Genomic DNA, 13,201 nt, shown 5'->3' on the forward strand with positions numbered 1-13,201 from the left:
AGACCGGAGGCGCCGGCAGTGGCGGCGGGCCCCCCATACCCCGTGTGTCCACTAGACCACCAGGGACTTACGATCGGTGCAGGGAGCCGGCGTCCCGGGGGTTAATAGCCGGCCAGGGGAGGCAGCCTTCCCTGTTACAGCGGCTCCTCCCCTCAGCTCAGCGCGCCTTTCAGTATCTATAGTCTGGCGTCGCTGAGCTGCTTCCTCCGCGGGCCACGCTTCCTCTGAGGTCTCCAGCGGCCATTTTATCTCTGTGGTGCAGCAGAAATCTCTCAGGATGGCAGTGAGTCCAGTCCCCCTGCGTACCTCACCATCAGGTCAGTGTACACAGCGCTGTAGCCTTCCCAGACACTGAATCTGGGCAGTTGAATGCAGTGTAATAGTGCAGTATATTATATGACATGTTTATGTATATATGTATATATCTGCTTTGTATGTGACTTATGCTAGTGCTGTCTGTACTTTATTCTCTCACCTGTCAGTGTATATCTATCCCTTTTCTTTATCTGCCCTAATACAGCTGTACTTAGGGTGGTTCTGAGACCTCACATTTATATACTTGTTAATATTTGTGTGGTTTGTCACATACTGTTGCGTGCTGCACGTTGCCATATTTTAGATGGAACTGTGTGTTGCATACGCTGAAAATGGGTCCCTGCAGCTAATTTTTGGCATCAGTCAGGACCAGTATAGCGCTGCTTAATATTTCCGCCAAGATTGGTCAGATATGTCTGACCAGGAGATAGAGCGTTATACGGCACCCATTTTTACTATCCTGCACGTCATGTGCTGCAGGTGTTAGTGCGGAGGATTTGACTCATAAAGGGTTCTGTATGTGGCGTCATCTGGTGCCGGCCTCTTTCACGACCCCCTTGGGCGGTTTGTTTTCTCGGGATCCTCTCAATTGCGGATCGCCGGGCGGGCCCCATTGTTGTACCTCACTTGGGGTTACTTCACCATACTGCCCTTTTCATCTCAGGGTATCTCGCAGCTTCTTGCACTCTTCCCCTGTGACACAGACTACCGTTCCCTGCAGGGGTTTTTCGCAGTATATGAATTCCCCCTGGTGCCACAATAGTCTGTCATTCCCCTTGCAGGGATTACCACAACAGCCACCCTGGGTGGATGTCGTTTTCTACGAAACGCTAATTGGCGTGGTTGACGCCCTGTGGTTACTTCCCAGTTGGCTCTGCCGTGAACTGGGTACTGTTCGGGGCTCTTTCCCTCTTACACGGGGGGAAGCCTATTTCAGGTATTATTATCCCTGCTTTAGGGCTGGTAGCAGGTCCATTCTGGTTAGAGTGAATGTTGACCTGCACCTGTATCATACACCCTCAGTATTGCGTGCCTTCGGGTTACCTGTTGCTGACTAGCGGGTGGATCGCATAGCGGGACTCTGGCTGTTGCCAGATAGGAGGTGTTACAACAGTGTTTGGCCTCCTGTCCCAAATTCCCTGAGGGTCATCACGAGCCCCTCCTGGGGGGGATGGGCGTGTTACTCGTCTGATTACAGACGTTACTACGCCTCCCATTCCTGCGTGGTCGGATTCTTCGGATCCATAGGTGGTAACTCTGCCTGAAATCAGTATACTTGCTTTCAGGAGTTGTTACCCATCCTACCATGGCTATAGCATGGTTGGTTAATACTATTGCATATTGGGTTGATGCATTTGTAACGTTTTTTCCCCTCCAACACGTCGGGGGTTCAAATGTATTTGGTCGCTCACGTAATATATGCTGTTGTCATAGGTGGAAATGCCTATATTGGATACCAGTCTCCTAACTTTCAGAGTTCCGGCTGCGTCTGTATCCTCCGTAATACCCTATGGCTGCGCTCTGGGAATGCAGAGGTGCAGATACCATCTTTAGGGTTGATATTGTTTGGTCCTGACCTTGACAAGATTGTAGTAACATTGGCAGTATTACTAACGACAAGTTTACCGCTTTCAGCTATGCCCACTACAAGGCCTCAGACTAAGTCTGTTAGGTCTTTTTTGTCCTCTGGGTCAGCCTAAAGGTCTGTTTCTTCGTAGACTGTCGGCATCTACAAGGGCCGACATATCCAGTACCGAGCAGGCCTGGACTGCCAGCCGATCCTGCTTCTGAACCTACGGATATCTCTTCAGTCTGACGGGACAGGCCTACAACTGGGAGATACCGATTTTCTCAGTTCGCCCGGTATTAGTGTCAAGTTGCCGCGGCTACGTGGGTAGGAGGGTACGCCCTCTTTACAAGGGCCTTACAGATCCAGAAAGCTATGCAGTTGTTGCGGTAAGCGGAGCTAATTAGGCCATCCCCACTATCTCAGTGAGGGACTGGTTGTTCTGCTTTCTTTCTGGTGCGGTGGCTGAATGGTCCTCTTTGGCCTATTCTCTGTCTCAATTCCCTGAACCAGTTCCTAAAGCTACCTGGGCTCAGGAGGAAATCCCTATGCTCCATCATACGATGTTTGGAACCTGGGGACTTTAGGGTATCACTGGATATACAGGACGCGTGCCTACGGGTACTTACAGAGACCTTTCCTCAGCATGGGCTGAGGTTTGCTGTATCACAGCAACACTTACAATTTTTCGGGCTCTGTCTGTTGGGACTGTCCTCAGCCCCACAGGGGTTTACCAGCGTTTTGGATTTTCTGACAGTTCTTCTGTTCAGTATATCCCAATGCTCCTGTACCTGGACGGCCTCCTGCTCTTAGCGGGATCACCGGGGTACTTTACGGCCAGGTCAGGATGACTGTGGCTTCTTCGGGGTGCAGACGTTTAATCAACGGGGAAAAAGTCCTCCCTGCATCCCTCTCTGGGTATTCTTCATCTAGGATCCCTGCTGGATTCTCAGAATCTGAGAATTCTTCTGGCGTAAGACGGAATCTCCTCTCTTCCATTAGGAGTACATGGTTGTCTGCGCAGTCGACAGATGTCTTTACACTCTGGGATGCATGGTGGAATGGGCTCAGTTCCATTCCAGGCCTTTCCATAATTGGCTCATCTCCAGATGGAATGAGTTTTTTCTGTCGGATAACTGTTCAAACGATGATGCTCTCTCCGGAGGCAAGTCGGTCCCTGTCCGGGTGGCTATGGCCATCTCATCCAGGGTTTTCTTTGCTAGGGACAGTGTCTGGATCGAATCCTTTTCAGTGCAGTTGGACGTCTGTCGATTCCACCCTGTCAATTAACTTACTCTGGCATAACTCTTGTTTCCCGGTGAACCTGAAAAGGTTCAGTCCGACAGGGTCAGGACAGTGGCTTCCTTTTTAGCAACACTGTTCGTTGGGTGGCAATGACAGGTATGTCACATATTCGGACATAGTCCGAGGGTCTCCTCCCGACCATCTCGGCAGCGTTCATTTCAGGAGCTCTCCATTGGGAAGCGGGAGTCCTCAGCCGTCACGACGTGCATCCCGGGGACTAGTCTCTTCCCCAAGAGAGGTTTCATCTCCTGGTGAGCAGGGGGAGCCCCCCTGAGGTGACCCTCATGGCCTTCTGACTTTATCACACTATGGTGTTACAGTTCAGCTCTGGGGATTCTGAAGCAAACTTCAGCGACTCTTTGTCGGTGAAGTGGTCCTTCCACTTTGTGTACCTGTGTTCTCCGGTCTCCCTTCTTCCTCGAGGTCTTTGGAAGTGTTTTCAATCGAGACGGAGATGCTTTCCTGCTGGTGGCTCCTGATTGCCGCAGATGTCAGGGGTACTTGGATCTTCGGAGTCTCTACATCGATACTCCATCCCTGATGCTTCACTGCCCGGACCTGTTGTCTCAGGGTCCTTGGTTTTGCCTTGGACCTGGGTCGTTTGTCTTTGACTGTGTCCTTACAGTGGTCTTACGGCTTCCCTGGCTTTGTCATCGTTGGAATGATTAGAGCACATGGATCAGCTTTTGCTGGGACCTACCACAAATTGTGGCAGCCATAAATCTTATGGTATTGTACCTGTCGATACAATCCTCCGGTGTCCAGGATTTCCAGATATTCTGGCATTCCTTCCGGCTGGCTTGGGTTTCACACTTGGCCTGGTCTTCCTGACAGTGCGGATCTCTACACTGTCAGTATGGTTAAGATATGGAATTGCTTCACTCTGGTATCCAGTTCATCCTTTGGAGTGTTTTCTTGATTATGCCTCCATTTGTCCTCCCTAGGGACTCCTTGGGAGTAAGTAGTGGTTCTTCGTTACCTCCGGGGACAGTCAATGGAACCGCTGGTTGTGATAGCCATTACATGGTCTATTGCTTAGGCTCTCTCTTTCTCTCAGGGTGTTTATATCAACCAGGAGAGTGTCTGAATTGGGAGCGTTCTCATGTGGCTCCCTCTTCTGGAGGGCATCATGTCAGGGTGGGAGTTGCTCTCGCCCTGTGTTTTTTCTTAGTGGTTTTCAGGTTCCATATTCTGGAACTTATGGTACGGCCATTCTATCCCCAGTCCTCTCGGCTGGGGTGGCCTCATTGACTGTGGTCTGGCCTCTTTGGATTTATGTGATCCGTTCAGGTTCCTTACGGAAATCGGACTCCTTATTGGTGGTCTGAGATTTCTGGTTTTCACAGGAAAGGATGGCCGGCCTATAACCAAATGTTGGCTTGGATGGCCTCGTAGGTCTTCCTCAGGGGCCTACCCATGGGTAGGCCTTCCTGTTGTTGATGCTTGTTTTTTCTCGGGCCATGTGACCCTCGTGTGCGGCTCGCTGTGGCGCCTCGGCTGTTTTGCCTTACTAGGTGGCCACGTGGTCTTCTGTCCACACCTTTTTAAGGTTCTAGGCATTGGTTTCCTTTGCCTCTCAGGATGCTTCCTTTTTGGCGACGGATTCTCCTCTCAGCACAGGAGCGTCCCCACCCTTGGTTGAACTGCTTTGGGACATCCCCAAGGTCAACCCTGTGGACCCCCTATGGACCCTGAAGTAGAAAACAAGAGATATGGTAAGAACTTACCTTTGTTATCTCTGTTTCTACGAAGTCCATAGGGTCCACAGGGCGCCCGCCCTGACGCACCTGGCTTCATATGGGCTGTGTGGCTGGTCACCGGTTTTCCGTCTCCCATTTCGGTGAGTATGGTTATTGAGTGTTCCAGTTTTCTCTCTCTTTTTCTCTCCTCCGGCCTTTGGCTACTTACAAACTGAGGTGCCTCTGGCTTGGGGGTGGGGTTATAGGGAGAGTGGACCCAGTGCATCCTGGGAGCTAAAAGCTTTAACTGCGTGGTGCCCGGATTTGGTTCCCAACCTATACCCAAGGTCAACCCTGTGGACCCTATGGACTTCGTAGAAACAGAGATAACAAAGGTAAGTTCTTACCATATCTCTTGTTTTATCAAGTATGTTCTATAGAATAATAGCTATAAGCTGTATGGTTGCTATGGGCAGTTCCCCGCCTTTCCTCTTTAGGAGGTTTGATACATCTGATTTTCTGTCATTTTCTGACTGCCTTTACCAAAATAACCATCAATGATCTGATCAAGTTCGATCGGATGACTATGTGGAAGTGCAGCCTTCAAGGCCCACACGTATTGTGGTATTGGGCCAATTTCCTAATATCAGTTGCATAGTCACAGTGTTGGTGGCCAACTTAAACCATATTGTGACAAAATATTGATGGTGAAATATTCCATACCCCTGTTAACAGTATTCCTAAACAAACTACATGAAGTATATGAAATGTTACATATGTTTGTACTTTGATTTTACTATTATATGTTTAACACTGAAGGTTGCTGCTCCAAGAGAAAAGAAATTGCCTTTTAAAGCATCTAGAAGAGGCTACTCGGTTGACTTCTTACCTCCACACTCAGCTAAAAAGGTATGTTTCCTTCTATGCGCTCAATACATAATATGTATTTATTTTCACTACAACTCATTTACTAACTTCCCCCAATATTACTTACCACACAAACATGTAGTGCAAGTGCTGCCTAGCTTTCTACGGAACCCGGATGGAAGATCGACAGTGTGTAGATAGACAGTCAATGGGTCAACAACAGATGGTTGACAGGCAATAGGTTGACAGGGTAAAGTAGTCGACAGTTAAAATGTCAAAATGGACTTAGGTCAACAGGGTCAAATGGTCGACAGGGTCAAAAGATCAACACAGAAAAGGTTGACAGAGAAAAGGTCGACACATGGTTTTTCATAATTTTTCATGATTTATAGGGCTAGCATGAGAGTTAGGGGTTAAGGTTAGAGTCTCCCAAAGTAGAAAACAGCTTGTAACTGCAAAGCATGATATTTGATCCCTGTGGCCCCTGGGACTGGTAGCAGTCTGCAGCCCCCTCCCCATTCTTACAGAAGTTATAGTAACATGACATTCTTTATTTTACACAAATATTCTCAATATTCACTGAACAGTTTATCTAATTGTAGGACTTTTTACTTCTGATTTCTGTGATAGGTGCGCTAACTTAGGGCCTTGTTCAGAGATGTACGTAAACCCTACAGTTTTGCGCACATCTTTGATGCTAGAAGATCAGTTCATGCACAGGATCTGTACTGCACATGCGCTGGTCTTCTACTGCAAGATCTCTCGCAGTTCCCTAAAGTCGCAGCGGTTTGGGGACGGGGAATGGATGGAGCCGGCAAGTCTGGCATGGACAGCGTCTCCTCGTGTATCTATATCTATGTGTATGCAAAGAACCTATATAATCTTAATATCTGTATAGTTCTGATCAGCAATTTAAATTTAGCAGTCACTTAAATTAAACACATTTATGATAAAGAAAAAGGAGTATTTATAAATAAACTTCCTTAGTAAATCTGCATTGTATTTTACCATAATAGTTGCTCTATTTGTGCCTAATCAGAGGCGCACGCAAACCGCACACAGTGCCGATGTTCACGTAGTGCAGCGATTATTTGCAACTGCGCGTGCATGAAAAAAGAAATCCCCTATGGCACATACACACAAAGATGCTGTTTTATTCAGGACAGATGGTATCAGAAATGAGGCAGAAAAGTGATGGGCGTTCCTGGGTGTTGGCTAGGAGTGAACGTAAAAAACTAATCTGTCTTATGGGCGTGTTATGGGAGTGTGGAGGGCGTGTCAGTGAAGCGGTTGCATTCCCAATGCACAGCCAAAGAGGCTTTGGTCAGACGAAGAACCTGCATCTGCCATAGGGCTGGTGTAAGTGTTGATGGTGCGCCGATGGTGGCATGTAAAGAATCATTGGTGGTAGTACAGCGCGCAGAGACGCTGAAAGTGGGCATCTCAGGACTTGCACATTCAGACGCAGGATACTACACCAGGGGAAGGCTGATACTATAATTTGTATATTATCGCACCCGCGACTCCGGCACCTGACGCAAGAGCGAGTGCAGCAGCATCCACCTCCTAATCAGGCCCATTATTTCATTCCTTTTAACTGTGAGCTGTTATACAGTTAGTTTTATCCCACTGTATATGAGCTATACCCAGCTCTTCCTTACTCTGGGTTTGAATGTTAAAAATGTGAATTAATATTTTGTTACTCTGGTATTTTTCCTTAATTTTCTTAGTTAATAATGCTATTAGTTACTTTACTATTTGTGTTTTAATTGATAATGTCAATAAATAAATAATTAATTGTATTTTGAATATTGTCTTTTTTTTAAATTACTGAACAGTAATCATTTCACTGCTCTTTGTACAAAGCGGCTACTATAACATGGGTTTTGTTTTGTGTTACAGTTTGTCTGCCAGCACCCTTACCGTGTCTTCTGGTAGCAGCCGTGGTTCCCTGGCCTCAAGTCGAGGATCCCTGGCATCAAGCCGAGGTTCTCTCAGCTCCATAAGCTTTACAGACATTTATGGTCTTCCACACTATGAGAATTCTCAAGCAGAGTTTTCACAGCAGTTGCGCTTTGATATGATTCCTATAGATGCCGTTTGCAGAGATAATCAGTACCGTGAAACATCTGGGCTCCCCATCCTGAACAAACATAAGATGTCAATGGATACCCCTCAGTCATTAGCCTCCTTGTCATCACGGTCGTCATTGTCCTCATTGTCACCTCCAAGCTCCCCTTTGGACACTCCCTTTCTTTCTGCTTCTCGTGATTCTCCATTGGCCCAAATGTCAGAAGGTTTGGAGCAAATAATGGGGACTCTGGAAATCCTAAGGGGACATGCACCCGCTCTGGTTGATGAAGAGGCCCAGGGGACATCTTACCATATGCAAAGTCTTCGAGAAAGTGGAATACAGTTTCCAAGTTTAAGTGCTGGTAAGTTGTGTAATTTGATGTACTGCAGTTAGAGTGATGGTAGTCATTTACAATGTTCTGTAATAAATCATTCCTTTAATGTGCAATGGCTTGTACTTTTTAGCATATCCATTACTAAAGGTCCCAATGCACCTTGCTATGTACTTCTCCTTCTGTGGGTTTCTATAACTAGACAAGACCTACTGCAATTATTGCTTAATAATTATACCTCTATGGTCCTAATTCAGAGATGTACACAAACCTGATGGTCTACATATATCTTCGATGGTGTAAGATATCATTGTGTGAGTGTCCCTTAAGCTGTAGCATGATTGACATGCTGCAGCCGTTTGGGGGCGTGGACTGGGCGACGACAAACAGGGTTCTCTAAAACGGGTGGCGTTTCACCTCCGTTTTTGAGGAATGTCGAGACCCCAGTGTCTGCGTCTTCCAACACAGCTTCACTGATCCCATTGAGCGTGAAAACACCAGCCACCCTGCGTAATGTTCAGATGACCAATGTTCACACAGTGATCTCATGCTGCGTCTCTGTTGGTGATGTCACACGCAAATGGCCGATGTTGTAAGACTGCACATATGTCTGAGTCTCTCTGTGCATACATCCCAATTGTTACCTCTCAGAGATGCAGTGTAGATTAGGACACAGGGTCTGTGGATTTTAGTGGGCGTATTTGAGAGGTAACAGGGGGTGTGTCGCTGAAAGTGGCTGCATCCAGAGATGCTGAACCGCTCACAGAGGACGCCATACTCAGACTGAGAAGCTGCACCTGCCATAGTGGTGGTGCTAATGTTGATGGTGCGTCTGATGACACTCTGAGAGACGGAAATGCACCGATGCAAGTGGGCATCTCAGTTGGTAGAAAATCGGCCATGGCATTGGCACTCAGCAGCGACTATTGGTGGTCGCCCCTTTGCGAACTTATGCAAATGCCGCTACAAAATCCTTCACTTGTATACGTCCTTTCAGCTGAATGTGCAAGGACTGAGATGCCCACTTTTAGTGTCTGTGCATGATGTAATACCCATTCGTGCATCCTTATACGCCACCATCGGTCACACCGTTGAAAATTACACCAGTGGCTGGTGCAGTTTCTCCGTCTGACCATGGCCTCCTGTGTTTGCAGCTATGCGTCTGGGAACCCAGCCACTGACCTGCCTGCGACACTCCTACAACACACCCACTGAACGGACCTCTTTTGTGCACTACTAGCCACCTCCCAGTCACTGCCCATCATTTTTCCACCACCTTTCTGATACCGCCTGAATCGATTGCAACAGGACCTTTGTCCGTACCCTCAGTGTAACGATGTGCCATGGGGTTTTAAGAAAATTTTGTGCCTGCGCAGTTGCAAGAAATTGCTCAACTACGCGAACATCAGAATTGTGTGCGTCTCAGAATCAGGCTTCAATGGGTATTTTTTTCCCATATCAATAGAATGGGATGTAATTAGGTGACCACCGAACGTGATGCCGGCGGTTGAGATCCCGGCGCCAGAATCCTGACCCACCAGAACACCGGCGCCAGAATCCCGACATCAATTGAGATGTCGACGGCATTCCGAACGTAGGTATAGCGGGCTGGGTTAGCTGTTAGCTGCGAGGAGGAGGGTTAGGGTTAGGCTGCGGGAGGGGGGTTAGGGTTAAGCTGCGGGAGGGGGGAGGTTAGGGTTAAGCTGCGGGAGGGTGGAGGTCAGGGTTAAGCTGCGGACAGGAGGGGTTAGGTTTAGGCACCACCGTGGATGGTTGGCTGGTTAGGGTTAGGCACTAATGGGGGACAGTTAGGTTTAGGCACTAAAGGGATGGTCAGGTTTAGGCACTAAAGAGGAGGGATAGGGTGCGGGGGGCAGGATAGGTAAGAAATTATTAAAAAATGATGCTTTGTAAAAGATAGGGACACAATAATATTATAAATAATACTGCTGGAGAATAAAAATCAACTTTAATGAACTAAGTGGCCACTATTAGTTCAAATGGTATATTTTGGGGCACAGTTATATTTTAAAAAATATATAGGGTACTATTTTATATTAAACAATTTACAGAGTTTTTATTCTATATTAAACAATATAGAGGGCACTATGCTACAAAAAGTAATATAGGGTACTATTCTATGTTTAAAAACTATACGAGGCCACAAATATTTATTTTATTTCTCTGGCATCCTCTGCTACTTTGCACTGAGCTAGGCATTCCTAGGTGCCAGTGTTTTTAAGTGTGTGTGTTTGTGTGTCAAAACATGTTGACAGGCAACATGCCATAGCTGAAATTGACAACCAGTTTTTCTTGACATTTTTTTAGGTGGATTTTCCAGCGGTTTATGAAAACACAGCTTTGTGTATCTCACGCTTTGTATTCCTACCATGTTAAAAATCAGACGGAGACATGTAATTTGGTGTTTTTTAAAACAGTGTTTTTTCTGCGGTTTTCCCTTAATTCTGGCGGTTTGCAAACCTACTTAATAAAATGACAATAAATATATTTAGCCCCTGGACTTTATTCCAACTTGCAATATTAATGGTTTTTTCAGACCTTGTTAAGTTGCTAATTTTTAAGCATCATTATAATTATATCCAGGATTTATACTGCCACCTGGTGATTGAATTCAGAAATGAACAATATTTCCGACATTTTTGAAATTGCTATAATGCAGAATACTAGTTAGCTTTTATGCTTGCAATTCTGTAACCTACTTTTATAGGGTAGATCACGCTGACATCATTTCGCCTGTCGGAAACTTTCCGCCCAATTCAATTGCAATATCTTTTCGCCTAAGCGGAAAGTCAATGCATTCAGATAGGCGAAAAAGATTCGCCTCTGAATGGTGGCTGAAAAAAGTGCAGTTTTGGGGTGCAAAGTTGCGGGAACCCCCGTGCAGTGTTAGCACAGTCCCCCAAAGGTAAACTATGTCAAAAACAGTTTTAAAAAACCTTTAGACTACCCCAAAAAAGTACTTACGTTTCGGGGGCGAAAAAGTGCAAAGTTGGGGCACAAACGTAAAAACTAGCGAAATAGACTCCAGGGGAGTCCCCAAGTATGCCCCAGGTGTTTTTTTCTTTGCAGGTGTTTGTGGCAGGTGGATTTTCCAAGATTTTTAAAACTTCACTTTAGCAACTTTTAATTATACTACCCCCCATTTTCAGATACCCCAAATTTGCTGGAGCTAGTTATTTTGATGAAAAAATATTGCTAAATGCTATTCTTCACCCCATTTGCAAATACGCCAATTAGCACCTATTGAGAGCATTTAAGTACTCCAAATACCCTCAGCAGGGCTATTCAGGGGTATCTAGAGTGATCCCCCATGTCAGTGCATCTTTTGGGGGGGTGTCAGGCTGATTTCCCCAAAACTGACAGCACTTTTCGCCTATTTGAGTTTCGCCGGGTACTGTTTTTGCGTCCCTTGGAATTGAATAGGGAGAAAAACAGCCGCGCACACAATACTTTTCCGGACCCAAAACCAGCGATGCAGGCGGAAAAGTTCACCAGGCGCAAAAAGTTCCGGACTTTTCGCCGACAATTAAATATGCCCCTAAGTATGAACAATGGGCCTGATTCATTACGGAATGCTATTGAGATCGCGGCTGTGATTACGCACGTAGGTCTGCTGTGAAAATATGCTAATGAATGCAATTGCAAAGCCATCACACGGCCATCATAGAGACGCCCATTACCGCTATCTTGCATCCGTAATACCTTGCAGCTTGTATCTGCGTAGTTGAGTGCAGTACGATCACAATGCTAACTCACGCACACGCACTACGATGCATGCGCAGTATCTACCTTCGGCCGATCTGCATATGCTGTTGCAGTTGCGATCCGTAAGCAAGTTGTTTTAGCGGGGCGCTGGCAGGGCACGGCCATAAGGACAGGATGCATTCTGCCCTTTTGAAAATGGGCAGGGCATGGCACCCAGCTAAAACAACCTAGTGGGAATGCTATAACCCTCTCTAACCCTCCCTACCTGCTGCCTAACCCTAACCTCCCTCCCTAAAGCCTAAACCTAACCTCCCTCCCTAATGCCTAAACCTAACCTCCCTCCTTAATGCCTAAACCTAAACTCCCTCCCTAATGCCTAAACCTAACCTCCCTCCCTAATGCCTAAACGTAACCTCCCTCCCTAATGCCTAAACCTAACCTCCCTCCTTAATGCCTAAACCTAAACTCCCTCCCTAATGCCTAAACCTAACCTCCCTCCCTAATGCCTAAACCTAACCACCCTCCCTAATGCCTAAGCCTAACCTCCCTCCCTAATGCCTAAACCTAACCTCCCTCCCTAATGCCTAAACCTAACCACCCTCCCTAATGCCTAACCCTAACCTCCCTCCCTAATGCCTAAACCTAACCTCCCTCCCTAATGCCTAAACCTAACCTTCCCCTCCTCCCTAAACCTAACCCTCCCCGCTTAGTGCCTAACCCTCCCCCTAACCCCAGTACTTATCATCGGTATGCTGGCGGTCGGGATGCCGGCGCCGGGATTCTGATAGGTGTCGGGATTCTGGAATCAGCATTCTATACGCCGGTATCCCGACTGACGGTGTTATGACCACATAACGATCTACCCAATATAGGCTCTCTTCTAATAAAAGTATATTGGGTTCGATTCAATTGAACCCAAATTAAATAGTAACGGGAGGGAGCTCTCGGAGCTATTCAAATCTGCGCGCTGTTAGGTTGGAGAATGCCCGTTCTTCCGTCCCTCGTGCCTTAAACAGGGTGTTTAATCGCGAGAACGGGCATTCTCCAACTAAACTTCCTGGCGCAATGCTGTTTCCGCCGCGCTAAGCACAAAAAACAGCATTGCACCTGTACTTTTGTTGGATTTCTGCTCGCACCCCAGAAGGGATGCAAGAAGAAATCCTTAGTCGGACTTCACAGCACGCTGAATTGAATATCTCTGGGGGCTCCTTCCCGGCTCTATTCAATTCGCATTGAATTGAATCGAGCCCATTGTTATGTTGAGTAGAGTATAAAAGTGTGGAGTACCACTGAATGAATGTAGGCTTATTAATGTGTAAGTAAATACATAAATTGAA

The 13,201-nt window shown here is 46.7% G+C and overlaps 1 protein-coding gene across 4 annotated transcripts in view; it reads left to right on the top strand.

Annotated features, from left to right (window-relative positions):
• Nucleotides 1-13,201, top strand: part of WWC3 (WWC family member 3) — a 231,472-nt gene that overhangs the window by 192,062 nt on the left and 26,209 nt on the right. For all 4 annotated transcript variants that reach the window (XM_088451663.1, XM_088451664.1, XM_088451665.1 and 1 more), the window contains exons 10-11: nucleotides 5,686-5,775; nucleotides 7,636-8,168. In XM_088451663.1, coding sequence (XP_088307789.1) covers nucleotides 5,686-5,775; nucleotides 7,636-8,168 — 623 coding nt within the window. The remainder of the gene's footprint in view (nucleotides 1-5,685; nucleotides 5,776-7,635; nucleotides 8,169-13,201) is intronic.

The sequence above is a fragment of the Taudactylus pleione genome, unplaced genomic scaffold (assembly GCF_031769625.1).
Source record: "Taudactylus pleione unplaced genomic scaffold, aTauple2 ptg000026l, whole genome shotgun sequence".
Taxonomy (NCBI): Eukaryota; Metazoa; Chordata; class Amphibia; order Anura; family Myobatrachidae; genus Taudactylus; species Taudactylus pleione.